The sequence below is a fragment of the Oncorhynchus masou genome, unplaced genomic scaffold, assembly GCF_036934945.1.
Source record: "Oncorhynchus masou masou isolate Uvic2021 unplaced genomic scaffold, UVic_Omas_1.1 unplaced_scaffold_704, whole genome shotgun sequence".
Classification (NCBI taxonomy): domain Eukaryota; kingdom Metazoa; phylum Chordata; class Actinopteri; order Salmoniformes; family Salmonidae; genus Oncorhynchus; species Oncorhynchus masou.
Window position 1 is genome coordinate 381,064 of NW_027013502.1, and position 27,156 is coordinate 408,219.

The 27,156-nt window shown below is 44.5% G+C and overlaps 1 protein-coding gene across 1 annotated transcript; it reads left to right on the forward strand.

Moving 5' to 3' along the window:
- On the forward strand, positions 1 to 27,156 carry LOC135537054 (calmodulin-regulated spectrin-associated protein 2-like; the record flags this gene model as incomplete). The annotated part of the gene is made up of 8 exons (XM_064963268.1): positions 1 to 185; positions 7,464 to 7,732; positions 8,380 to 8,520; positions 10,671 to 10,748; positions 11,543 to 11,575; positions 13,257 to 13,307; positions 26,622 to 26,760; positions 27,017 to 27,156. Coding segments are annotated over exons 1-8 (984 nt in total), but the record flags the coding sequence as incomplete, so codon positions are not given.

Below are 27,156 nucleotides of genomic sequence, written 5' to 3' on the forward strand. Positions count from 1 at the left end.
CCTCGGCTCTCCATCCTTCCTTCTCGGAACGGCGGGGTGGACTGGTGGGGCTATGGAGGATGCAGGTGAGATGAGGAAGACATTCACGGTACCGGAGATTAAACCGTTGAATCAGTACGACTTCAACCGAGCCAAGGTGTGCGCCAGCGTCCGGTGGCTACTGGCAAAGTCATACGGATCCGCAGGTAAAATGGGCTTTATTTATCATGGGCGATTTACCGGTGGACGTTTCTCCCGTTATTGATGCAGTTGGCCGGTGCCCGTGGGCTATAACGGGGAAAGTGCACGTTTTTTCCCAGGGCGTCCATTGGACAGAATCACGGATATTTACTGTTAATAACAACGGAATAATTATATTTGATTCGAAAAAGGTTTATGTTGTCAAGGTTACGATGTGTCTGATTATAGACTACAGACAGATGTGATAGGCGACGCACACAAAGCATCTCAAAGGCTCACACCCATATGCGTCTATCCTCTTCATCACAGGCTGTTAGCTACTGCTTCTTTGGCCATTTCACTCTCACAGGTGCACGCGTTGAATGCCATATGTTACAGCGTACCTGTTCATTCATATTTGTATTTTTTTATATTTTAAATGGGGTGATTCTATAGGTTCAAAAATCGGAATGGTTAATTAAGAAAGAGAAGGCCTTGATTCAAAGAGGCAGCGGTTCGCGTGGAGCGGTATGGGCGGAGGAGGATGGCGTCACCGCCTTCCTCTTATACTTCTATCGTCAGTTAATCTGTTATTTATCCCGCGGCCTGTAATACTACTGGATGATAATATAGGCCTACACTCCAAGATCAACAGGCCTATCTGCTCGTTAAATGTGTTGCACGCGCCACATATCAGACTAATATCAGTGTAGGCCTATGCCACCGCGTGCGTGGTAAGTCTAAATGGATATCCCTTCCATATGTGTGTCAGTGTTACACGCGCACACGCCTCGGCGCCATCACGGTGGTCCAGCCTTCTCGTAGCCATACGCATGCATTGCTTGTGTGTTATAGATTGTGTTATAGATTCACACAATCGTGTGAAGGTGACACAGCTACTCATTTAGCCTGTGGTTAAGCGTCAGCTATACAGCTGCCACAAAAGGACATGCGATGAACATACAGATATGTCTGTTCTGGCTTTATCGGCACAAGCTTCCATCACCACCGATAGGCGAAGTGGATAGGTTATAACCACGTCGCTTTCACCTGCCAATTTATATCAGATCAGCGATTGTACGCCTACCATTAAGGAAAGGATCAGCGATTGTACGCCTACCATTAAGGAAAGGAGACGAGGAAAGGATATAATCTCGCATAATCGTTTTTATGTAGCCTACACATTTCCCTGGCAGTTGCGCCTGGGGGTTCCCTTTGTCAGCCTACAGGCCTGCTAACACGCCCATTTGGTGGAATTGTAATGTCCTCTGCAGCGTGCAGTAGGACGCAACGTCTTGAAACGTTCAGAAACTATGTAAAATATGGAACATGTAGAATATAGAACATGTAGAATATAGGACATGTAGAATATAGAACATGTAGAATATAGAACATGTAGAATATGGGACATGTAGAATATAGAACATGTAGAATATGGAACATGTAGAATATGGAACATGTAGAATATGGAACATGTAGAATATAGAACATGTAGAATATGGGACATGTAGAATATTGGACATGTAGAATATGGGACATGTAGAATATGGAACATGTAGAATATGGAACATGTAGAATATGGAACATGTAGAATATGGAACATGTAGAATATGGGACATGTAGAATATAGAACATGTAGAATATGGAACATGTAGAATATAGAACATGTAGAATATAGAACATGTAGAATATGGGACATGTAGAATATGGGACATGTAGAATATGGGACATGTAGAATATGGGACATGTAGAATATAGAACATGTAGAATATAGGACATGTAGAATATAGAACTTGTAGAAAATAGAACATGTAGAATATGGAACATGTAGAAAATAGAACATGTAGAATATGGAACATGTAGAATATAGAACATGTAGAATATAGAACATGTAGAAAATAGAAAATGTAGAATATGGGGCATGTAGAATATAGGACATGTAGAATAGGGAACATGTAGAATGTAGAACATGTAGATTATGGAACATGTAGAATATAGAACGTGTAGAATATAGAACATGTAGAATATAGAACATGTAGAATATAGAACATGTAGGCCTATAATTGATGTAACCTTTATTTTAGCAGGGAGTCGTAATAACCTCAGCTCTGTTCATGGCAGTTCTATCGGAACACTTTATTTGGATAGTTTGTAGATGGTTTGTAGATGTTCAATAGCTTTCAACAACATTTCAACTAACTATCCACGAACCCTATCCCTAACCCTAACCTTAACCCTTAACCTTAACCCTTAAATTAACCCTAACCTTAATCCTCACCTTAACCCTAACCTTAACCCGTACCCTAGCACTAACCTTAGCCCTAACCTTAACCCTAACCTTAACCCTTACCCTAACCTTAACCTAACCTTAACCCTCACCCTAACCCTTACCCTAACCTTAACCCTTACCCTAACACTAACCCTTATTCCAAACCTAACCGTGACCTTAGCAAGCAGTTGCTTATCAACAGATAGTGTGTTGATAGTGTGACCGTCTGTAGAGCATCTATGTGGGACCATCCAGATAAAGTGGGAGCGTTCTATCTACATGTGGCTACAGAACGTGGTCTTGAGGTCTTGGGGTGGAGAGAGGACTGAGGATTGGTTATTAGGGAAATAGAGAAAGTGTAATTTACTCCTGTGGGACCGTTCAATAGCACCCTGTCTTGTCTATTGTGAGTTTGAGCCTCTTAACTGTATCGATTCCCTTATGTTGAAGGTTACCTGACGTATGTTGAAGGCTACCTTCCGTATGTAGAAGGCTACCTGACGTATGTTGAAGGCAACCTGGCGTATGTTGAAGGCTACCTTCCGTATGTAGAAGGCTACCTGACGTATGTTGAAGGCAACCTGGCGTATGTAGAAGGCTACCTGAGATATGTAGAAGGCTACCTGACGTATGTTGAAGGCAACCTGACGTATGTAGAAGGCTACCTGACGTATGTAGAAGGCTACCTGAGATATGTAGAAGGCTACCTGACGTATGTAGAAGGCTACCTGACGTATGTAGAAGGCTACCTGAGATATGTAGAAGGCTACCTGACGTATGTTGAAGGCAACCTGGCGTATGTAGAAGGTTACCTGAGATATGTTGAAGGCTATCCTGACGTATGTTGAAGGCAACCTGACGTATGTAGAAGGCTACCTGAGATATGTAGAAGGCTACCTGACGTATGTTGAAGGCAACCTGACGTATGTAGAAGGCTACCTGACGTATGTTGAAGGCTACCTTCCGTATGTAGAAGGCTACCTGCCGCTTGTTGAATGCTACCTGACGTATGTAGAAGGCTACCTGAGATATGTAGAAGGCAACCTGACGTATGTAGAAGGCAACCTGACGTATGTAGAAGGCTACCTGATGTATGTAGAAGGCTACCTGCCGTATGTAGAAGGTTACCTGATGTAGAAGGCTACCTGAGATATGTAGAAGGCTACCTGACGTATGTAGAAGGCTACCTGACGTATGTTGAAGGCAACCTGACGTATGTAGAAGGCTACCTGACGTATGTAGAAGGTTACCTGACGTATGTTGAAGGTTACCCGACGTATGTTGAAGGCTACCTGACGTATGTTGAAGGCTACCTTCAGTATGTAGAAGGCTACCTGACGTATGTAGAAGGCTACCTGACGTATGTAGAAGGCTACCTGACGTATGTAGAAGGCTACCTGACGTATGTTGAAGGTTACCCGACGTATGTTGAAGGCTACCTGACGTATGTTGAAGGCTACCTTCCGTATGTAGAAGGCTACCTGACGTATGTAGAAGGCTACCTGACGTATGTAGAAGGCTACCTGACGTATGTAGAAGGTTACCCGACGTATGTTGAAGGCTACCTGACGTATGGTGAAGGCTACCTGAGATATGTAGAAGGCTACCTGACGTATGTAGAAGGCTACCTGACGTATGTTGAAGATTACCTGATGTAGAAGGCTACCTGACGTATGTTGAAGGCTACCTGACGTATGTTGAAGGCTACCTGACGTATGTTGAAGGCTACCTGACGTATGTAGAAGGCTACCTGACGTATGTAGAAGGCTACCTGACGTATGTAGAAGGCTACCTGACGTATGTTGAAGGCTACCTGACGTATGTAGAAGGCTACCTGAGATATGTAGAAGGCTACCTGACGTATGTAGAAGGCTACCTGACGTATGTTGAAGGCTACCTGACGTATGTTGAAGGTTACCTGACGTATGTTGAAGGTTACCTGATGTTGTTCGTAGCCTTTTCCCGACAGAAATCTCAGTCAGCCCAATACGGAAGTTGGAAAGCACACGTCGACATCTGGCACACACACACTGCACAGATGCACTCTGTCTTGCACTGTAACATTGGTATTATAGCGGAAACTGTTAAAGCAAGTGTCTTCATGGAGGTTAAGTGACTTCTAAATCTATAAGAGATCAATAGAGGATCCTGTGCCAGACATGATGTGTGTGTGTTTCTGTGTGTGTGAGTTTCTGTGTTTGTGTGTGTTTCTGTGTGTGTGTGTGTGTGTGTGTTTCTGTGTGTGTGTGTGTTTCTGTGTGTGTGTGTGTGTTTCTCTGTGTGTGTGTGTTTCTGTGTGTGTGTGTGTGTGTTTCTGTGTGTGTGTGTGTGTGTTTCTGTGTGTGTGTGTGTGTGTTTCTGTGTGTGTGTTTCTGTGTGTGTGTGTGTGTGTGTTTCTGTGTGTGTGTGTGTTTCTGTGTGTGTGTGTGTGTGTTTTCTGTGTGTGTGTGTGTGTGTGTGTGTGTGTGCGTGTTTCTGTGTGTGTGTGTGTTTCTGTGTGTGTGTGTGTTTCTGTGTGTGTGTGTGTGTTTCTGTGTGTGTGTCTGTGTGTGTGTCAGTGTGTGTTTCTGTGTGTGTGTTTCTGTGTGTGTGTGTGTTTCTGTGTGTGTGTGTGTGTGTTTCTGTGTGTGTGTGTGTGTGTGTGTGTGTGCGTGTTTCTGTGTGTGTGTTTCTGTGTCTGTGTGTGTGTGTGTGTGTTTTCTGTGTGTGTTTCTGTGTGTGTGTGTGTTTCTGTGTGTGTTTCTGTGTGTGTGTGTGTCTGTGTGTGTGTCAGTGACCATAGTCCTGCTGATAACGATGGTTGTAAACATAGTGTGTCCTATCAGACGCAGCCGAGATCAGATTCCTCTCCTTCTTCCCCTTTCTGTGTTGATGAACACATTCCATTGTGTGTGTTTAGTTTAGGCTCCATTGTGTATGTGTGTGTATGTGTGTATGTTTGTGAGTGTGTGTGTATGTTTGTGAGTGTGTGTGTGTATGTTTGTGTGTGTGTGTGTATGTTTGTGTGTGTGTGTGTGTGTATGTGTGTGTGTGTGTGAGTGTGTGTGTGTGTGTGTATGTTTGTGTGTGTGTATGTGTGTGTGTGTGAGTGTGTGTTTGTGTGTGTGTGTGTCTTTTACCACAGGAGGTTGGTGGCACCTTAATTGGGGAGGAGGGGCTTGTGTTAATGGCTGGAGCAGAATCAGTGGAACGGTATCAAATACATCAAACACACGGTTTCCATGGTTTCCATGTGTTTGGTGACATTCCATTGGCTCCGTGCTGGCCATTATGATGAGCCGTCCTCCCCTCAGCAGCCTCCACTGGTCTTTACATAGCTGTGTATGTTGTACACAACCCTCCTTGCCATACAGTCTCAGTCAAAGCCTCTGTTTGTTTTGAACCTCCTCTGCCCTGTGTGTGTTTCTGCTGTTTTAGCATTCTTAACCTGTTTCTACTGGATTAGATTAGCAATGATGCTAATTGGTTTAGCTGGGCCCTGCTGAGCCACAGTCCAGAGCCACAGTCATTCCTTTTGATTGAGACGGAATGGCTTTCTCCTCTTCTGCCGTTCCCATGGCAACCCGCGTTCCATTTATCTCCAGTGTTCTGTAGCTTGAATACACAGAGTTGAATCTACTACAGTTTAGTGTGCTTGTGTTTGTGTGTGTATGTGTGTGTGTGTCAAGGACCATAGTTCTGCTGATAACAAAGGACACACTACGTTTACAGCCAATCAGATGCAGCCTCGATCAGATTCCTCTCCTTCTTCCCCTTGCTCCCTCTCTCAACAGCCCACCTGGAATTATTGTCCTCTCTCTTTCTTCTTGGAGCCGACTCCAAGAGAGGAAGGAGGAGAGGAGGAGGAGAGAGGAGGAGGGGAGTAGTCCAGTCCAGAGTTAGATATTTCTTTCTTCCTTGCCAGTGGGAGAGCTGCTCCAATCTCTCAGATCATCCTTCCCTCTCCTAGAGCAGCAGAGGGATATGGGTCACTGAGCCCAGCCGAGGGATGTGTGTGTTGCAGTGCCAGGCCGCAGAATGTGGTCCACTCTTGGTGTTGTGTGCAAGAGCTCTAAGCTGAGTCCATCTCGTCTGACAGCCAGAGAGGAAACACAGACACACACACACACACACACGCACACACACACACACACACACACACACACACACACACACACACACACACACACACACACACACACACACACACACACACACACACACACACACACACACACACACACACACACACACTGTCACCTGGCTGAGTTGTTCATGCAGATAATGACATTATATCTGTCCTCTCCTCTGTGTGATATGCCTGTCTAGAGCGAGAGAGATGGAGACAGAGAGAGGAGAGAGAGAGTCTGTATATTCACTCTTTCATCCTTTCTTTCTCTCTGGAGTAACTGATTGAGAGTGGGAGAGAGGGGGGGTGTTCAGGTAGTTCTACAGTTCTAACTCTATAGGTTGTCCTCTGTCTCCCTGTAGAGAATGTTCAGGTAGTTCTACAGTTCTAACTCTATAGGTTGTCCTCTGTCTCCCTGTAGAGAATGTTCAGGTAGTTCTACAGTTCTAACTCTATAGGTTGTCCTCTGTCTCCCTGTAGAGAATGTTCAGGTAGTTCTACAGTTCTAACTCTATAGGTTGTCCTCTGTCTCCCTGTAGAGAATGTTCAGGTAGTTCTACAGTTCTAACTCTAGGTTGTCCTCTGTCTCCCTGTAGAGAATGTGTCTACTTCTAACTGGTTGTCTCTGTCTCCTGTAGAGAATGTTCAGGTAGTTCTACAGTTCTAACTCTATAGGTTGTCCTCTGTCTCCCTGTAGAGAATGTTCAGGTAGTTCTACAGTTCTAACTCTATAGGTTGTCCTCTGTCTCCCTGTAGAGAATGTTCAGGTAGTTCTACAGTTCTAACTCTATAGGTTGTCCTCTGTCTCCCTGTAGAGAATGTTCAGGTAGTTCTACAGTTCTAACTCTATAGGTTGTCTGTCTCCCTGTAGAGAATGTTCAGGTAGTTCTACGGTTCCTCATTGTTTACCCCTCTCATCCACCATAGAGAATGTCCCGGTGGAGCTGCGAGAGCCTCTGTACAGAGACAAGTTTGAGCAGGAGCACCTCAAGCCCTCCGTCTCCCAGCTACTCCTGTCCCCTGAGCTGTACTGTAGGACCCAGGCCCTGCTCCACGGGGTCTCCCAGCCCGCTCCTCAGGGGCCCCCAGGGGACAACTCCGCACTGCTGCAGCTCCTCACCAAGAGGGGCCTGGAGCCCAGGGACCAGGATGTGGCCATCACAGAGGAAGATCTCAGCCACACGCCCATCAAGACGGTGTGTTACAGTGTGTGTTACAGTGTGTGTTACAGTGTGTGTTACAGTGTGTGAGTGTGTATGTGTTACAGTGTGTGAGTTACAGTGTGTGAGTTACAGTGTGTGAGTGTGTGTGTGTGTTAGAGTGTGTTAGAGTGTGTTAGAGTGTGTGAGTGTGTGTTACAGTGTGTGTGTGTTACAGTGTGTGTGTGTGTGTGTGTTACAGTGTGTGTGTGTGTGTTACAGTGTGTGTGTTACAGTGTGTGTGTTACAGTGTGTTAGTGTGTGTGTGTTACAGTGTGTGTTACAGTGTGTGTTACAGTGTGTGAGTGTGTGTGTTACAGTGTGTGAGTGTGTATGTGTTACAGTGTGTGAGTTACAGTGTGTTACAGTGTGTGAGTTACAGTGTGTGAGTGTGTGTGTGTGTTAGAGTGTGTTAGAGTGTGTGAGTGTGTGTTACAGTGTGTGAGTGTGTGTGTGTGTGTTACAGTGTGTGTGTGTGTGTGTGTGTGTGTGTGTTACAGTGTGTGTGTTACAGTGTGTGTGTGAATGTGTGTTACAGTGTGTGTGAGTGTGTGTGTGTGTAACCCTAATGGTACTCCTATTGTTGATCCTTTGCTTTCTCATGATTGGCTCATGGTCTGCTTCTCTCTGTCTGATTGGTCTAGAAGGCCCACCTGGTCCTGATTGACTCGCTGATGTCACTGGCTGCCATGGAGACGGTGGGCAAGGTTAAGATGACTGCAGAGGCAGAGAAAATGGGAGGCGGGGCTCCGTGGGAGAATGCCCTCCTCTTCTGGGTTAACCGGGTAAGACCAGAACACAACCAGAAAATGACCAGGTCATTCCAGAACACAACCAGGTCATTCTAGAACACAACCAGGTCATTCCAGAACACAACCAGGTCATTCCAGAACACAACCAGGTCATTCCAGAACACAACCAGGTCATTCTAGAACACAACCAGGTCATTCTGGAACACAACCAGGTCATTCTAGAACACAACCAGGTCATTCCAGAACACAACCAGAAAATGACCAGGTCATTCTAGAACACAACCAGGTCATTAGGGCTGGGCGATATGGCAAATAAATTATCACAATATATATATACATGGTTTCCATGGTTTATATATATATATTTATTTATTTATTTTTTCATTCAGGAACGATAATTATCATGATATATCTGCTTCAGACTCAAGCCTGCCTGAACACTTTGTTTCTTATTTACTGTCAGAAGTAGAACTCACAAATAACATTTTAACTCCTCTTTTAAAAAAAAGCTGTAAACCCTTACAAGTCATGAGCAAGAAATACAAAACTAAAAAAAAACAAATAGTGCAAGTCAATATGTATTATAACTGTTGAAGTTGGGGTAGTTGTTGTCTTACAAGCCAGAAAGCCAAGTCTGTCTACGGTCTCTGGCTTTAAAGCTGCCCTATGGCATACCTAATTATTCTATATCGACGTTCCTGCTGCGTCACAGAGGTGACTGCTGTACCTAATTATTCTATATCGACGTTCCTGCTGCGTCAGAGGTGACTGCTGTACCTAATTATTCTATATCGACGTTCCTGCTGCGTCAGAGAGGTGACTGCTGTACCTAATTATTCTATATCGACGTTCCTGCTGCGTCAGAGGTGACTGCTGTACCTAATTATTCTATATCGACGTTCCTGCTGCGTCAGAGAGGTGACTGCTGTACCTAATTATTCTATATCGACGTTCCTGCTGCGTCAGAGGTGACTGCTGTACCTAATTATTCTATATCGACGTTCCTGCTGCATCACAGAGGTGACTGCTGTACCTAATTATTCTATATCGACGTTCCTGCTGCATCACAGAGGTGACTGCTGTACCTAATTATTCTATATCGACGTTCCTGCTGCATCACAGAGGTGACTGCTGTACCTAATTATTCTATATCGACGTTCCTGCTGCGTCAGAGGTGACTGCTGTACCTAATTATTCTATATCGACGTTCCTGCTGCGTCACAGAGGTGACTGCTGTACCTAATTATTCTATATCGACGTTCCTGCTGCGTCAGAGGTGACTGCTGTACCTAATTATTCTATATCGACGTTCCTGCTGCGTCAGAGGTGACTGCTGTACCTAATTATTCTATATCGACGTTCCTGCTGCGTCAGAGGTGACTGCTGTACCTAAATATTCTATATCGACGTTCCTGCTGCGTCACATGGGTGACTGCTGTACCTAATTATTCTATATCGACGTTCCTGCTGCGTCACAGAGGTGACTGCTGTACCTAATTATTCTATATCGACGTTCCTGCTGCGTCAGAGGTGACTGCTGTACCTAATTATTCTATATCGACGTTCCTGCTGCGTCAGAGGTGACTGCTGTACCTAATTATTCTATATCGACGTTCCTGCTGCGTCAGAGGTGACTGCTGTACCTAATTATTCTATATCGACGTTCCTGCTGCGTCAGAGGTGACTGCTGTACCTAATTATTCTATATCGACGTTCCTGCTGCGTCAGAGGTGACTGCTGTACCTAATTATTCTATATCGACGTTATCGAAAATGTATCTAAACGTTTTGATATTGTTATTGAGGGAAGTAATTACCTCAATATTTATTTATATTGATTTATCTCCCAGCCCTACAGGTCATTCTAGAACACGACCAGAAGAACAACCAGAACGTTCTAGATCAGAAACAGGTCATTTTTAGAACATCAATAGGTCTTTATAGAACCCCAGAACACGACCAGGTCATTCTAGAACACGACCAGAACACAACCAGAACGTTCTAGATCACAACCAGGTCATTCTAGAACACGACCAGAACACGACTAGAACGTTCTAGATCACAACCAGGTCATTCTAGAACACGTATGTCCAAGGCATTCTAGAACACAACCTGGTCATTCTAGATTAGGACCATGGTACTGTGGACATGTGATTGTCTCTAACTGTCTGTCTCTCTCTGCAGTTGAATCAGAAGTTGAGAGAGAGCACTGAGGATGAGGAGGTCCCAACATGCACAGACCCACAGCCTGTTCAACCAACAGTTAGTACATACACACACGCATACACACATACATAAACACACACATACATAAACACACACATACACACACGCATACACACATACATAAACACACACATACATAAACACACACACACACACACACACACATACATAAACACACACATACATAAACACACACATACACACACACACACACACATAAACACGCACATACATAAACACACACACACACACACACACACACACACACACACACACACACACACACACACACACACACACACATAAACACACACACACACACACACACACAAACACACACATACATAAACACACACACACATACGCACACGCATACACACATACATAAACACACACATACATAAACACACACATACACACACACACACATACACACACGCACACATAAACACGTCAATAAACACACATACACACACACATGCAAGCATTTCTAAACATCCAAATAAGACTGCTACTAAAGACTAAACTGCTGTGTCCCTAAAGTTTATATCACTTCTACTGCTCTCTCTTTCTCTCTCTCTCTCTCTCTCTCTCTCTCTCTCTCTCTCTCTCTCTCTCTCTCTCTCTCTCTCTCTCTCTCTCTTTTATCTCTCATCTCTCTCTTCTCTCTCTCTTATCTCTCTCTTATCTCTCTCTTATCTCTCTTGTCTCTCCTCTCTCTCATCTCTCTCTTCTCTCTCTCATCTCTCTCTTCTCTCTTATCTCTATCTTCTCTCTCTCATCTCTCTCTTTTATCTCTCTCTCTCACATCCCTCGCTTCTGTATGGCAGTGTCCCACCCGCTGGTACTGGAAACTGGTCCCAGTAAGTCTACTCCTTTTATCTCTCTCTCTCTCTGTCTCTCCGTCTCTCTCTCTGTCTCTCTCTCTCTCTGTCTCTCTCCCACTCTCTCCTCTCCTCTCCTCTTCGCTCTCTCTCCTCTCCTCTCCTCTCCTCTCCTCTCCTCTCCTCTCCCTCTCTCTCCTCTCCTCTCTCTCTCTCTCTCTCTCTCTCTCTCTCTCTCTCTCTCTCTCTCTCTCTCTCTCTCTCTGTCTCTCTCTCTCTCTGTCTCTCTCTCTGTCTCTCTCTCTGTCTCTCTCCTCTCCTCTCCTCTCCTCTCCTCTCCTCTCCTCTCCTCTCCTCTCCTCTCCTCTCCTCTCCTCTCCTCTCCTCTCTCTCTGTCTCTCTCTCCTCTCCTCTCTCTGTCTCTCTCTGTCTCTCTCTCCTCTCTCTCTCCTCTCCTCTCTCGCTCTTCTCTCGCTCTTCTCTCTCTCATGATATGTCTGCCTCATTGTAAATAATGTTTCTCTTTTGAAATGCTAGACACTTTATATCTATCCACCCCCTCTTTTCTCTTTCTCCTCCTCTTTTCTCTCTCTCTCCCTGCTGTGTGACACTATATACATGACCCTGACCTTATGAACTTTAAACCTCTGAGGTTATAGTCACTGACAGAGGGTCCATATTCATGAAGCGTCTCAGAGTAGGAGTGCCCGTCTAAGATCAGTTTGGCCTCTTAAATCTTAAGGAATAAAAGGAGGGGACTGATCCTAGATCAGCACTCTGAGAGGCTTTATGACTACAGCCCCTGATCCTGTGATTACGAACAACTCACCTCTCATCATCTACCTCTACACTGAGTGGACAAAACATTAAGAACTCCTGCTCTTTCCATGACCTAGACTGACCAGGTGAATCCAGGTGAAAGCTATGATCCCTTATTGATGTCACCTGTTAAATCCACTTCGACCAATCAGTGTAGATGAAGGGGAGGAGACATGTTAAAGAAGGATTTGTAAGTCTTGAGATGATTGAGGCATGAATTGTGTATGTGTGCCATTCAGAGGGTGAATGGACAAGACAAAAGATTTAAGTGCCTTTGAACGGGGTATGGTAGTAGGTGCCAGGGTTACAGGGTTTGTGTCAAGAACTGCAACGCTGCTGTGTTTTTCACACTCAACAAGTTTTCACACTCACAAGTTTTCCCTGTGTATCAAGAATGGTCCACCACCCAAAGGACATCCAGCCAACTGGACACAACTGTAGGAAGCATTAGGGTCAACATGGACCAGCACCCCGTTGGAATGCTTTCCACACCTTGTAGAGTCCCTGACGAATCGAGACAAAATGGGACAACAAATGTAATGCAGGAAGGTGTTCCTAATGTTTTGTACACTCAGTGTAGATGGTGGAGGAGGTGATGGGGCGAGAGTAGCGCGAAGTTCCGGACTGATCTTTGGTCAGTTTGTGCATTTTCCCCACTAATGATTAAGGATTGGGGGAGGGGAAACTGATCCTAGATCTGTACCTCGGGGAAACTTCTCTCCTGTGCATCGTGGGGAGGTGAGAAGGGGGTTCTTACCTTAATGTATCTCTGCTCCCCCCCCCTCCCCCTCCTCAACCCCCCCGTCCCCCGCCTGCCCCTCGTCACGTGACTGTGTATGGCAGTTCCCATGACGACCCGTGGGTGTTTACGCCTGTCCTTCTCTCTGCCATCCTCATCCAGCATGCCATCGCTTTTTGTTTGAAGGAGGAGTCTGGGAATAAACCTCCAGTGGTAACGTATACGCCACTCTTCTTCCTCCTCCTCCTCTTCTTCCTCGTCTCTCTCTCTCAGCTAACGGACAGCCAGACAGACAGAAAGACACTCCAACCCTGTGGCTGCTCACTCTCAGCTAACTAACAGACAGCCAGCCAGACAGCCAGCCAGCCAGCCAGCCAGCCAGGCAGACAGACACTCCAACCCTGTGGCTGCTCTCTCTCAGCTAACTAACAGACAGCCAGCCAGACAGCCAGCCAGCCAGCCAGCCAGCCAGGCAGACAGACACTCCAACCCTGTGGCTGCTCTCTCTCAGTTAACTAACAGACAGCCAGCCAGATAGACAGCCAGCCAGACATTCCAACCCTGTGGCTGCTGACTCTCTCTCAGCTGCCAGACAGACAGACAGACAGAGAGACAGACACTCCAACCCTGTGGCTGCTCTCTCTCTCTCTCTCTCTCTCTCTCTCTCTCTCTCTGTCTCTGTCTCTCTCTCTCTCTCTCTCTCTCTCTCTCTCTCTCTCTCTCTCTCTCTCTCTCTCAGCTAACAGACAGACAGACAGACAGACATTCCAACCCTGCTCTCTGGGGATGGAAAACCCTATATATTATTTATTCACTGTTATTTATGATTTTATTTTATACATGTATCTTTTATCACTATTTCTTGTTGATTCACATTCTGGTTGGAATGACACATTGGGGCTGATTTGATCCTGATGGGGTCACCCTCTATCTGGTCTCCATGTACACTTCCACACTTCCACACTTCCACACTTGTATACTTGTGGCTCCACCATATTGCTGTGTCTCAACTATCCCGTTTTTTTCAGTCTGCAAACACAGTTCTCTAGAGGAAGGAGCGTGTTGTTTTTCAGTCTGCAAACACAGTTCTCTAGAGGAAGGAGCTTGTTGTTTTTCAGTCTGCTAACACAGTTCTCTAGAGGAAGGAGCGTGTTGTTTTTCAGTCTGCTAACACAGTTCTCTAGAGGAAGGAGCGTGTTGTTTTTCAGTCTGCTAACACAGTTCTCTAGAGGAAGGAGCGTGTTGTTTTTCAGTCTGCTAACACAGTTCTCTAGAGGAAGGAGCTTGTTGTTTTTCAGTCTGCTTACACAGTTCTCTAGAGGAAGGAGCTTGTTGTTTTTCAGTCTGCTAACACAGTTCTTTAGAGGAAGGAGCGTGTTGTTTTTCAGTCTGCTAACACAGTTCTCTAGAGGAAGGAGCTTGTTGTTTTTCAGTCTGCTAACACAGTTCTCTAGAGGAAGGAGCTTGTTGTTTTTCAGTCTGCGAACACAGTTCTCTAGAGGAAGGAGCTTGTTGTTTTTCAGTCTGCTAACACAGTTCTCTAGAGGAAGGAGCTTGTTGTTTGTCAGTCTGCTAACACAGTTCTCTAGAGGAAGGAGCGTGTTGTTTTTCAGTCTGCAAACACAGTTCTCTAGAGGAAGGAGCTTGTTGTTTTTCAGTCTGCTAACACAGTTCTCTAGAGGAAGGAGCTTGTTGTTTTTCAGTCTGCTAACACAGTTCTCTAGAGGAAGGAGCTTGTTGTTTTCCAGTCTGCTAACACTGTTCTCTAGAGGAAGGAGCTTGTTGTTTTCCAGTCTGCTAACACTGTTCTCTAGAGGAAGGAGCGTGTTGTTTTTCAGTCTGCTAACACAGTTCTCTAGAGGAAGGAGCTTGTTGTTTTTCAGTCTGCTAACACAGTTCTTTAGAGGAAGGAGCGTGTTGTTTTTCAGTCTGCTAACACTGTTCTCTAGAGGAAGGAGCTTGTTGTTTTTCAGTCTGCTAACACTGTTCTCTAGAGGAAGGAGCTTGTTGTTTTTCAGTCTGCGAACACAGTTCTCTAGAGGAAGGAGCGTGTTGTTTTTCAGTCTGCTAACACAGTTCTCTAGAGGAAGGAGCTTGTTGTTTTTCAGTCTGCTAACACAGTTCTCTAGAGGAAGGAGCGTGTTGTTTTTCAGTCTGCAAACACAGTTCTCTAGAGGAAGGAGCTTGTTGTTTTTCAGTCTGCTAACACAGTTCTCTAGAGGAAGGAGCGTGTTGTTTTTCAGTCTGCAAACACAGTTCTCTAGAGGAAGGAGCTTGTTGTTTTTCAGTCTGCTAACACAGTTCTCTAGAGGAATGAGCTTGTTGTTTTTCAGTCTGCTAACACAGCTCTCTAGAGGAAGGAGCTTGTTGTTTTTCAGTCTGCTAACACAGTTCTCTAGAGGAAGGAGCGTGTTGTTTTTCAGTCTGCTAACACAGTTCTCTAGAGGAAGGAGCTTGTTGTTTTTCAGTCTGCTAACACAGTTCTTTAGAGGAAGGAGCGTGTTGTTTTTCAGTCTGCTAACACTGTTCTCTAGAGGAAGGAGCTTGTTGTTTTTCAGTCTGCTAACACTGTTCTCTAGAGGAAGGAGCTTGTTGTTTTTCAGTCTGCGAACACAGTTCTCTAGAGGAAGGAGCGTGTTGTTTTTCAGTCTGCTAACACAGTTCTCTAGAGGAAGGAGCTTGTTGTTTTTCAGTCTGCTAACACAGTTCTCTAGAGGAAGGAGCGTGTTGTTTTTCAGTCTGCAAACACAGTTCTCTAGAGGAAGGAGCTTGTTGTTTTTCAGTCTGCTAACACAGTTCTCTAGAGGAAGGAGCGTGTTGTTTTTCAGTCTGCAAACACAGTTCTCTAGAGGAAGGAGCTTGTTGTTTTTCAGTCTGCTAACACAGTTCTCTAGAGGAATGAGCTTGTTGTTTTTCAGTCTGCTAACACAGCTCTCTAGAGGAAGGAGCTTGTTGTTTTTCAGTCTGCTAACACAGTTCTCTAGAGGAAGGAGCTTATTGTTTTTCAGTCTGCTAACACAGTTCTCTAGAGGAAGGAGCTTATTGTTTTTCAGTCTGCTAACACAGTTCTCTAGAGGAAGGAGCGTGTTGTTTTTCAGTCTGCTAACACAGTTCTCTAGAGGAAGGAGCTTGTTGTTTGTCAGTCTGCTAACACAGTTCTCTAGAGGAAGGAGCGTGTTGTTTTTCAGTCTGCAAACACAGTTCTCTAGAGGAAGGAGCTTGTTGTTTTTCAGTCTGCTAACACAGTTCTCTAGAGGAAGGAGCTTGTTGTTTTTCAGTCTGCTAACACAGTTCTCTAGAGGAAGGAGCTTGTTGTTTTCCAGTCTGCTAACACTGTTCTCGAGAGGAAGGAGCTTGTTGTTTTCCAGTCTGCTAACACTGTTCTCTAGAGGAAGGAGCGTGTTGTTTTTCAGTCTGCTAACACAGTTCTCTAGAGGAAGGAGCTTGTTGTTTTTCAGTCTGCTAACACAGTTCTCTAGAGGAAGGAGCTTGTTGTTTTTCAGTCTGCTAACACTGTTCTCTAGAGGAAGGAGCTTGTTGTTTTTCAGTCTGCTAACACAGTTCTCTAGAGGAAGGAGCGTGTTGTTTTTCAGTCTGCTAACACAGTTCTCTAGAGGAAGGAGCTTGTTGTTTTCCAGTCTGCTAACACTGTTCTCTAGAGGAAGGAGCTTGTTGTTTTCCAGTCTGCTAACACAGTTCTCTAGAGGAAGGAGCTTGTTGTTTTTCAGTCTGCAAACACAGTTCTCTAGAGGAAGGAGCTTGTTGTTTTTCAGTCTGCAAACACAGTTCTCTAGAGGAAGGAGCGTGTTGTTTTTCAGTCTGCAAACACAGTTCTCTAGAGGAAGGAGCTTGTTGTTTTTCAGTCTGCTAACACAGTTCTCTAGAGGAATGAGCTTGTTGTTTTTCAGTCTGCTAACACAGTTCTCTAGAGGAAGGAGCTTGTTGTTTTTCAGTCTGCTAACACTGTTCTCTAAAGGAAGGAGCTTGTTGTTTTTCAGTCTGCTAACACAGTTCTCTAGAGGAAGGAGCGTGTTGTTTTTCAGTCTGCAAACACAGTTCTCTAGAGGAAGGAGCTTGTTGTTTTCCAGTCTGCTAACACAGTTCTCTAGAGGAAGGAGCTTGTTGTTTTTCAGTCTGCTAACACAGTTCTCTAGAGGAAGGAGCTTGTTGTTTCCAGTCTGCTAACACTGTTCTCTAGAGGAAGGAGCTTGTTGTTTTTCAGTCTGCTAACACAGTTCTCTAGAGGAAGGAGCTTGTTGTTTTTCAGTCTGCTAACACAGTTCTCTAGAGGAAGGAGCTTGTTGTTTTTCAGTCTGCTAACACTGTTCTCTAGAGGAAGGAGCTTGTTGTTTTTCAGTCTGCTAACACAGTTCTCTAGAGGAAGGAGCGTGTTGTTTTTCAGTCTGCAAACACAGTTCTCTAGAGGAAGGAGCTTGTTGTTTTTCAGTCTGCTAACACAGTTCTCTAGAGGAAGGAGCGTGTTGTTTTTCAGTCTGCTAACACAGTTCTCTAGAGGAAGGAGCGTGTTGTTTTTCAGTCTGCTAACACAGTTCTCTAGAGGAAGGAGCGTGTTGTTTTTCAGTCTGCTAACACAGTTCTCTAGAGGAAGGAGCTTGTTGTTTTTCAGTCTGCTTACACAGTTCTCTAGAGGAAGGAGCTTGTTGTTTTTCAGTCTGCTAACACAGTTCTTTAGAGGAAGGAGCGTGTTGTTTTTCAGTCTGCTAACACTGTTCTCTAGAGGAAGGAGCTTGTTGTTTTTCAGTCTGCTAACACTGTTCTCTAGAGGAAGGAGCTTGTTGTTTTTCAGTCTGCGAACACAGTTCTCTAGAGGAAGGAGCGTGTTGTTTTTCAGTCTGCTAACACAGTTCTCTAGAGGAAGGAGCGTGTTGTTTTTCAGTCTGCTAACACAGTTCTCTAGAGGAAGGAGCTTGTTGTTTTTCAGTCTGCTTACACAGTTCTCTAGAGGAAGGAGCTTGTTGTTTTTCAGTCTGCTAACACAGTTCTTTAGAGGAAGGAGCGTGTTGTTTTTCAGTCTGCGAACACAGTTCTCTAGAGGAAGGAGCTTGTTGTTTTTCAGTCTGCTAACACAGTTCTCTAGAGGAAGGAGCTTGTTGTTTTTCAGTCTGCGAACACAGTTCTCTAGAGGAAGGAGCTTGTTGTTTTTCAGTCTGCTAACACAGTTCTCTAGAGGAAGGAGCTTGTTGTTTTTCAGTCTGCGAACACAGTTCTCTAGAGGAAGGAGCTTGTTGTTTTTCAGTCTGCTAACACAGTTCTCTAGAGGAAGGAGCTTGTTGTTTTTCAGTCTGCTAACACAGTTCTCTAGAGGAAGGAGCGTGTTGTTTTTCAGTCTGCAAACACAGTTCTCTAGAGGAAGGAGCTTGTTGTTTTCCAGTCTGCTAACACAGTTCTCGAGAGGAAGGAGCTTGTTGTTTTTCAGTCTGCTAACACAGTTCTCTAGAGGAAGGAGCTTGTTGTTTCCAGTCTGCTAACACTGTTCTCTAGAGGAAGGAGCTTGTTGTTTTTCAGTCTGCTAACACAGTTCTCTAGAGGAAGGAGCTTGTTGTTTTTCAGTCTGCTAACACAGTTCTCTAGAGGAAGGAGCTTGTTGTTTTTCAGTCTGCTAACACTGTTCTCTAGAGGAAGGAGCTTGTTGTTTTTCAGTCTGCTAACACAGTTCTCTAGAGGAAGGAGCGTGTTGTTTTTCAGTCTGCAAACACAGTTCTCTAGAGGAAGGAGCTTGTTGTTTTTCAGTCTGCTAACACAGTTCTCTAGAGGAAGGAGCGTGTTGTTTTTCAGTCTGCTAACACAGTTCTCTAGAGGAAGGAGCGTGTTGTTTTTCAGTCTGCTAACACAGTTCTCTAGAGGAAGGAGCTTGTTGTTTTTCAGTCTGCTTACACAGTTCTCTAGAGGAAGGAGCTTGTTGTTTTTCAGTCTGCTAACACAGTTCTTTAGAGGAAGGAGCGTGTTGTTTTTCAGTCTGCGAACACAGTTCTCTAGAGGAAGGAGCTTGTTGTTTTTCAGTCTGCTAACACAGTTCTCTAGAGGAAGGAGCTTGTTGTTTTTCAGTCTGCGAACACAGTTCTCTAGAGGAAGGAGCTTGTTGTTTTTCAGTCTGCTAACACAGTTCTCTAGAGGAAGGAGCTTGTTGTTTTTCAGTCTGCTAACACAGTTCTCTAGAGGAAGGAGCTTGTTGTTTTTCAGTCTGCTAACACAGTTCTCTAGAGGAAGGAGCGTGTTGTTTTTCAGTCTGCAAACACAGTTCTCTAGAGGAAGGAGCTTGTTGTTTTCCAGTCTGCTAACACAGTTCTCGAGAGGAAGGAGCTTGTTGTTTTTCAGTCTGCTAACACAGTTCTCTAGAGGAAGGAGCTTGTTGTTTCCAGTCTGCTAACACTGTTCTCTAGAGGAAGGAGCTTGTTGTTTTTCAGTCTGCTAACACAGTTCTCTAGAGGAAGGAGCTTGTTGTTTTTCAGTCTGCTAACACAGTTCTCTAGAGGAAGGAGCTTGTTGTTTTTCAGTCTGCTAACACTGTTCTCTAGAGGAAGGAGCTTGTTGTTTTTCAGTCTGCTAACACAGTTCTCTAGAGGAAGGAGCGTGTTGTTTTTCAGTCTGCAAACACAGTTCTCTAGAGGAAGGAGCTTGTTGTTTTTCAGTCTGCTAACACAGTTCTCTAGAGGAAGGAGCGTGTTGTTTTTCAGTCTGCTAACACAGTTCTCTAGAGGAAGGAGCGTGTTGTTTTTCAGTCTGCTAACACAGTTCTCTAGAGGAAGGAGCGTGTTGTTTTTCAGTCTGCTAACACAGTTCTCTAGAGGAAGGAGCTTGTTGTTTTTCAGTCTGCTTACACAGTTCTCTAGAGGAAGGAGCTTGTTGTTTTTCAGTCTGCTAACACAGTTCTTTAGAGGAAGGAGCGTGTTGTTTTTCAGTCTGCTAACACAGTTCTCTAGAGGAAGGAGCTTGTTGTTTTTCAGTCTGCTAACACAGTTCTCTAGAGGAAGGAGCTTGTTGTTTTTCAGTCTGCGAACACAGTTCTCTAGAGGAAGGAGCTTGTTGTTTTTCAGTCTGCTAACACAGTTCTCTAGAGGAAGGAGCTTGTTGTTTGTCAGTCTGCTAACACAGTTCTCTAGAGGAAGGAGCGTGTTGTTTTTCAGTCTGCAAACACAGTTCTCTAGAGGAAGGAGCTTGTTGTTTTTCAGTCTGCTAACACAGTTCTCTAGAGGAAGGAGCTTGTTGTTTTTCAGTCTGCTAACACAGTTCTCTAGAGGAAGGAGCTTGTTGTTTTCCAGTCTGCTAACACTGTTCTCTAGAGGAAGGAGCTTGTTGTTTTCCAGTCTGCTAACACTTTTTTCTAGAGGAAGGAGCGTGTTGTTTTTCAGTCTGCTAACACAGTTCTCTAGAGGAAGGAGCTTGTTGTTTTTCAGTCTGCGAACACAGTTCTCTAGAGGAAGGAGCGTGTTGTTTTTCAGTCTGCTAACACAGTTCTCTAGAGGAAGGAGCTTGTTGTTTTTCAGTCTGCTAACACAGTTCTCTAGAGGAAGGAGCTTGTTGTTTTTCAGTCTGCTAACACTGTTCTCTAGAGGAAGGAGCTTGTTGTTTTTCAGTCTGCGAACACAGTTCTCTAGAGGAAGGAGCGTGTTGTTTTTCAGTCTGCTAACACAGTTCTCTAGAGGAAGGAGCTTGTTGTTTTTCAGTCTGCTAACACAGTTCTCTAGAGGAAGGAGCGTGTTGTTTTTCAGTCTGCAAACACAGTTCTCTAGAGGAAGGAGCTTGTTGTTTTTCAGTCTGCTAACACAGTTCTCTAGAGGAATGAGCTTGTTGTTTTTCAGTCTGCTAACACAGCTCTCTAGAGGAAGGAGCTTGTTGTTTTTCAGTCTGCTAACACAGTTCTCTAGAGGAAGGAGCTTATTGTTTTTCAGTCTGCTAACACTGTTCTCTAGAGGAAGGAGCTTGTTGTTTTCCAGTCTGCTAACACTTTTTTCTAGAGGAAGGAGCGTGTTGTTTTTCAGTCTGCTAACACAGTTCTCTAGAGGAAGGAGCTTGTTGTTTTTCAGTCTGCTAACACAGTTCTTTAGAGGAAGGAGCGTGTTGTTTTTCAGTCTGCTAACACTGTTCTCTAGAGGAAGGAGCTTGTTGTTTTTCAGTCTGCTAACACTGTTCTCTAGAGGAAGGAGCTTGTTGTTTTTCAGTCTGCGAACACAGTTCTCTAGAGGAAGGAGCGTGTTGTTTTTCAGTCTGCTAACACAGTTCTCTAGAGGAAGGAGCTTGTTGTTTTTCAGTCTGCTAACACAGTTCTCTAGAGGAAGGAGCGTGTTGTTTTTCAGTCTGCAAACACAGTTCTCTAGAGGAAGGAGCTTGTTGTTTTTCAGTCTGCTAACACAGTTCTCTAGAGGAAGGAGCTTGTTGTTTTTCAGTCTGCTAACACAGCTCTCTAGAGGAAGGAGCTTGTTGTTTTTCAGTCTGCTAACACAGTTCTCTAGAGGAAGGAGCTTATTGTTTTTCAGTCTGCTAACACAGTTCTCTAGAGGAAGGAGCGTGTTGTTTTTCAGTCTGCTAACACAGTTCTCTAGAGGAAGGAGCTTGTTGTTTGTCAGTCTGCTAACACAGTTCTCTAGAGGAAGGAGCGTGTTGTTTTTCAGTCTGCAAACACAGTTCTCTAGAGGAAGGAGCTTGTTGTTTTTCAGTCTGCTAACACAGTTCTCTAGAGGAAGGAGCTTGTTGTTTTTCAGTCTGCTAACACAGTTCTCTAGAGGAAGGAGCTTGTTGTTTTCCAGTCTGCTAACACTGTTCTCTAGAGGAAGGAGCTTGTTGTTTTCCAGTCTGCTAACACTGTTCTCTAGAGGAAGGAGCGTGTTGTTTTTCAGTCTGCTAACACAGTTCTCTAGAGGAAGGAGCTTGTTGTTTTTCAGTCTGCTAACACAGTTCTCTAGAGGAAGGAGCTTGTTGTTTTTCAGTCTGCTAACACTGTTCTCTAGAGGAAGGAGCTTGTTGTTTTTCAGTCTGCTAACACAGTTCTTCAGAGGAAGGAGCGTGTTGTTTTTCCAGTCTGCTAACACAGTTCTCTAGAGGAAGGAGCTTGTTGTTTTTCAGTCTGCTAACACAGTTCTCTAGAGGAAGGAGCTTGTTGTTTTTCAGTCTGCTAACACAGTTCTCGAGAGGAAGGAGCGTGTTGTTTTTCAGTCTGCTAACACAGTTCTCTAGAGGAAGGAGCTTGTTGTTTTCCAGTCTGCTAACACTGTTCTCTAGAGGAAGGAGCTTGTTGTTTTCCAGTCTGCTAACACAGTTCTCTAGAGGAAGGAGCTTGTTGTTTTTCAGTCTGCAAACACAGTTCTCTAGAGGAAGGAGCTTGTTGTTTTTCAGTCTGCTAACACAGTTCTCTAGAGGAAGGAGCGTGTTGTTTTTCAGTCTGCAAACACAGTTCTCTAGAGGAAGGAGCTTGTTGTTTTTCAGTCTGCTAACACAGTTCTCTAGAGGAATGAGCTTGTTGTTTTTCAGTCTGCTAACACAGTTCTCTAGAGGAAGGAGCTTGTTGTTTTTCAGTCTGCTAACACAGTTCTCTAGAGGAAGGAGCTTATTGTTTTTCAGTCTGCTAACACAGTTCTCTAGAGGAAGGAGCGTGTTGTTTTTCAGTCTGCAAACACAGTTCTCTAGAGGAAGGAGCTTGTTGTTTTTCAGTCTGCTAACACAGTTCTCTAGAGGAATGAGCTTGTTGTTTTTCAGTCTGCTAACACAGCTCTCTAGAGGAAGGAGCTTGTTGTTTTTCAGTCTGCTAACACAGTTCTCTAGAGGAAGGAGCTTATTGTTTTTCAGTCTGCTAACACAGTTCTCTAGAGGAAGGAGCGTGTTGTTTTTCAGTCTGCAAACACAGTTCTCTAGAGGAAGGAGCTTGTTGTTTTTCAGTCTGCTAACACAGTTCTCTAGAGGAAGGAGCTTGTTGTTTTTCAGTCTGCTAACACAGTTCTCTAGAGGAAGGAGCTTGTTGTTTCCAGTCTGCTAACACTGTTCTCTAGAGGAAGGAGCTTGTTGTTTTTCAGTCTGCTAACACAGTTCTCTAGAGGAAGGAGCTTGTTGTTTTTCAGTCTGCTAACACAGTTCTCTAGAGGAAGGAGCTTGTTGTTTTTCAGTCTGCTAACACAGTTCTCTAGAGGAAGGAGCGTGTTGTTTTTCAGTCTGCTAACACAGTTCTCTAGAGGAAGGAGCGTGTTGTTTTTCAGTCTGCTAACACAGTTCTCTAGAGGAAGGAGCTTGTTGTTTTTCAGTCTGCTTACACAGTTCTCTAGAGGAAGGAGCTTGTTGTTTTTCAGTCTGCTAACACAGTTCTTTAGAGGAAGGAGCGTGTTGTTTTTCAGTCTGCTAACACTGTTCTCTAGAGGAAGGAGCTTGTTGTTTTTCAGTCTGCTAAGACTGTTCTCTAGAGGAAGGAGCTTGTTGTTTTTCAGTCTGCGAACACAGTTCTCTAGAGGAAGGAGCTTGTTGTTTTTCAGTCTGCTAACACAGTTTTCTAGAGGAAGGAGCTTGTTGTTTTTCAGTCTGCGAACACAGTTCTCTAGAGGAAGGAGCTTGTTGTTTTTCAGTCTGCTAACACAGTTCTCTAGAGGAAGGAGCTTGTTGTTTGTCAGTCTGCTAACACAGTTCTCTAGAGGAAGGAGCGTGTTGTTTTTCAGTCTGCAAACACAGTTCTCTAGAGGAAGGAGCTTGTTGTTTTTCAGTCTGCTAACACAGTTCTCTAGAGGAAGGAGCTTGTTGTTTTTCAGTCTGCTAACACAGTTCTCTAGAGGAAGGAGCTTGTTGTTTTCCAGTCTGCTAACACTGTTCTCTAGAGGAAGGAGCTTGTTGTTTTCCAGTCTGCTAACACTGTTCTCTAGAGGAAGGAGCGTGTTGTTTTTCAGTCTGCTAACACAGTTCTCTAGAGGAAGGAGCTTGTTGTTTTTCAGTCTGCTAACACAGTTCTCTAGAGGAAGGAGCTTGTTGTTTTTCAGTCTGCTAACACTGTTCTCTAGAGGAAGGAGCTTGTTGTTTTTCAGTCTGCTAACACAGTTCTTCAGAGGAAGGAGCGTGTTGTTTTTCCAGTCTGCTAACACAGTTCTCTAGAGGAAGGAGCTTGTTGTTTTTCAGTCTGCTAACACAGTTCTCTAGAGGAAGGAGCTTGTTGTTTTTCAGTCTGCTAACACAGTTCTCTAGAGGAAGGAGCGTGTTGTTTTTCAGTCTGCTAACACAGTTCTCTAGAGGAAGGAGCTTGTTGTTTTCCAGTCTGCTAACACTGTTCTCTAGAGGAAGGAGCTTGTTGTTTTCCAGTCTGCTAACACAGTTCTCTAGAGGAAGGAGCTTGTTGTTTTTCAGTCTGCAAACACAGTTCTCTAGAGGAAGGAGCTTGTTGTTTTTCAGTCTGCTAACACAGTTCTCTAGAGGAAGGAGCGTGTTGTTTTTCAGTCTGCAAACACAGTTCTCTAGAGGAAGGAGCTTGTTGTTTTTCAGTCTGCTAACACAGTTCTCTAGAGGAATGAGCTTGTTGTTTTTCAGTCTGCTAACACAGTTCTCTAGAGGAAGGAGCTTGTTGTTTTTCAGTCTGCTAACACAGTTCTCTAGAGGAAGGAGCTTATTGTTTTTCAGTCTGCTAACACAGTTCTCTAGAGGAAGGAGCGTGTTGTTTTTCAGTCTGCAAACACAGTTCTCTAGAGGAAGGAGCTTGTTGTTTTTCAGTCTGCTAACACAGTTCTCTAGAGGAAGGAGCTTGTTGTTTTTCAGTCTGCTAACACAGTTCTCTAGAGGAAGGAGCTTGTTGTTTCCAGTCTGCTAACACTGTTCTCTAGAGGAAGGAGCTTGTTGTTTTTCAGTCTGCTAACACAGTTCTCTAGAGGAAGGAGCTTGTTGTTTTTCAGTCTGCTAACACAGTTCTCTAGAGGAAGGAGCTTGTTGTTTTTCAGTCTGCTAACACTGTTCTCTAGAGGAAGGAGCTTGTTGTTTTTCAGTCTGCTAACACAGTTCTCTAGAGGAAGGAGCGTGTTGTTTTTCAGTCTGCAAACACAGTTCTCTAGAGGAAGGAGCTTGTTGTTTTTCAGTCTGCTAACACAGTTCTCTAGAGGAAGGAGCGTGTTGTTTTTCAGTCTGCTAACACAGTTCTCTAGAGGAAGGAGCGTGTTGTTTTTCAGTCTGCTAACACAGTTCTCTAGAGGAAGGAGCGTGTTGTTTTTCAGTCTGCTAACACTGTTCTCTAGAGGAAGGAGCTTGTTGTTTTTCAGTCTGCTAACACTGTTCTCTAGAGGAAGGAGCTTGTTGTTTTTCAGTCTGCGAACACAGTTCTCTAGAGGAAGGAGCTTGTTGTTTTTCAGTCTGCTAACACAGTTCTCTAGAGGAAGGAGCTTGTTGTTTTTCAGTCTGCGAACACAGTTCTCTAGAGGAAGGAGCTTGTTGTTTTTCAGTCTGCTAACACAGTTCTCTAGAGGAAGGAGCTTGTTGTTTTTCAGTCTGCTAACACAGTTCTCTAGAGGAAGGAGCGTGTTGTTTTTCAGTCTGCAAACACAGTTCTCTAGAGGAAGGAGCTTGTTGTTTTTCAGTCTGCTAACACAGTTCTCTAGAGGAAGGAGCTTGTTGTTTTTCAGTCTGCTAACACAGTTCTCTAGAGTAAGGAGCTTGTTGTTTTCCAGTCTGCTAACACTGTTCTCTAGAGGAAGGAGCTTGTTGTTTTCCAGTCTGCTAACACTGTTCTCTAGAGGAAGGAGCGTGTTGTTTTTCAGTCTGCTAACACAGTTCTCTAGAGGAAGGAGCTTGTTGTTTTTCAGTCTGCTAACACAGTTCTCTAGAGGAAGGAGCTTGTTGTTTTTCAGTCTGCTAACACTGTTCTCTAGAGGAAGGAGCTTGTTGTTTTTCAGTCTGCTAACACAGTTCTTCAGAGGAAGGAGCGTGTTGTTTTTCAGTCTGTAAACACAGTTCTCTAGAGGAAGGAGCTTGTTGTTTTTCAGTCTGCTAACACAGTTCTTGTCGTTTTCTGGTCTCACTTGATTTCTTCTTTCTCCTTCGTGGTTCAGTCACTCAAGTGCCTTGTGGTTCTACTGCCTGTTGTTGCACTGCATGTCCACCAGAGAGCGCTACAGTCTCAGCTCACACTGCTTCAACTCTTTTCTGCACTTCCTTTCTTTTCTTTCTTTCTGTCTGCCATCCGTCTTTTCACTGCAGTGTCTCGTTTGACATGTGAGCCATAACTCTGTTCAGCGTGTGCGCTGCTTGTGTGTGCGAGTGTACTGTGCTGCAGTAATTCTTGTGCTTGGTTTGTCAGATTTCTTTTCTCTGCTGTGTTGGTAGATTATTGGCTGGCTGTGGAGTTTATGACATGTCTTGATCATTTCTCTAAACATCGTGGCAAAGTCATCTGTATTGTGGGGTAATTCTGGGCCTTTTGGTTTGAATAACTAATTCAACAATAGGTAGTTAACTGTTGTTTTTTTCTCTCTCTCCTTCTCTCTCTCATGTCCCTCCCTCCCTCCCTCCCTCCCTCCCTCCCTCCCTCCCTCCCTCCCTCCCTCCCTCCCTCTCTGTCAGATCCGTTATAGGAAGGATAAGGTTCTGTCTAAGCAGACTCCTACTTTTCCTCTGGTGTCTGGTGTAAGGGATTTGTCTAATGGCTGTGCTATAGCTGCTGTTCTGCACTACTACTGTCCTGACCTGCTGCCACTGGAGGGTACACACACACACACACACACACACACACACACACACACACACACACACACACACACTCACACTCACACTCACACTCACACTCACACTCACACACACACACACACACACACACACACCTCTGATATCTACCCCTCCTCTCCTCTCTCCTCCCTCCTCTCTCTCTCCTCCTCACTCCTCCTCTGTCTTCACCCTCATCCTACTCCTTCACCCTCCTGCTTCCTCTTCCTCCTCCTCCTCATGCCCCTCTCCTCTAGATGTGTGTCTGAAGGACACCATGTCAGTAGCAGACAGTCTGTATAACCTGCAGCTGATCAGAGAGATCAGTGAGACCAGTCTACAGAGGTGCTGTCACCTGGAGCTGGAGGACCTGCTCTACGCCCCGCCCACACTACAC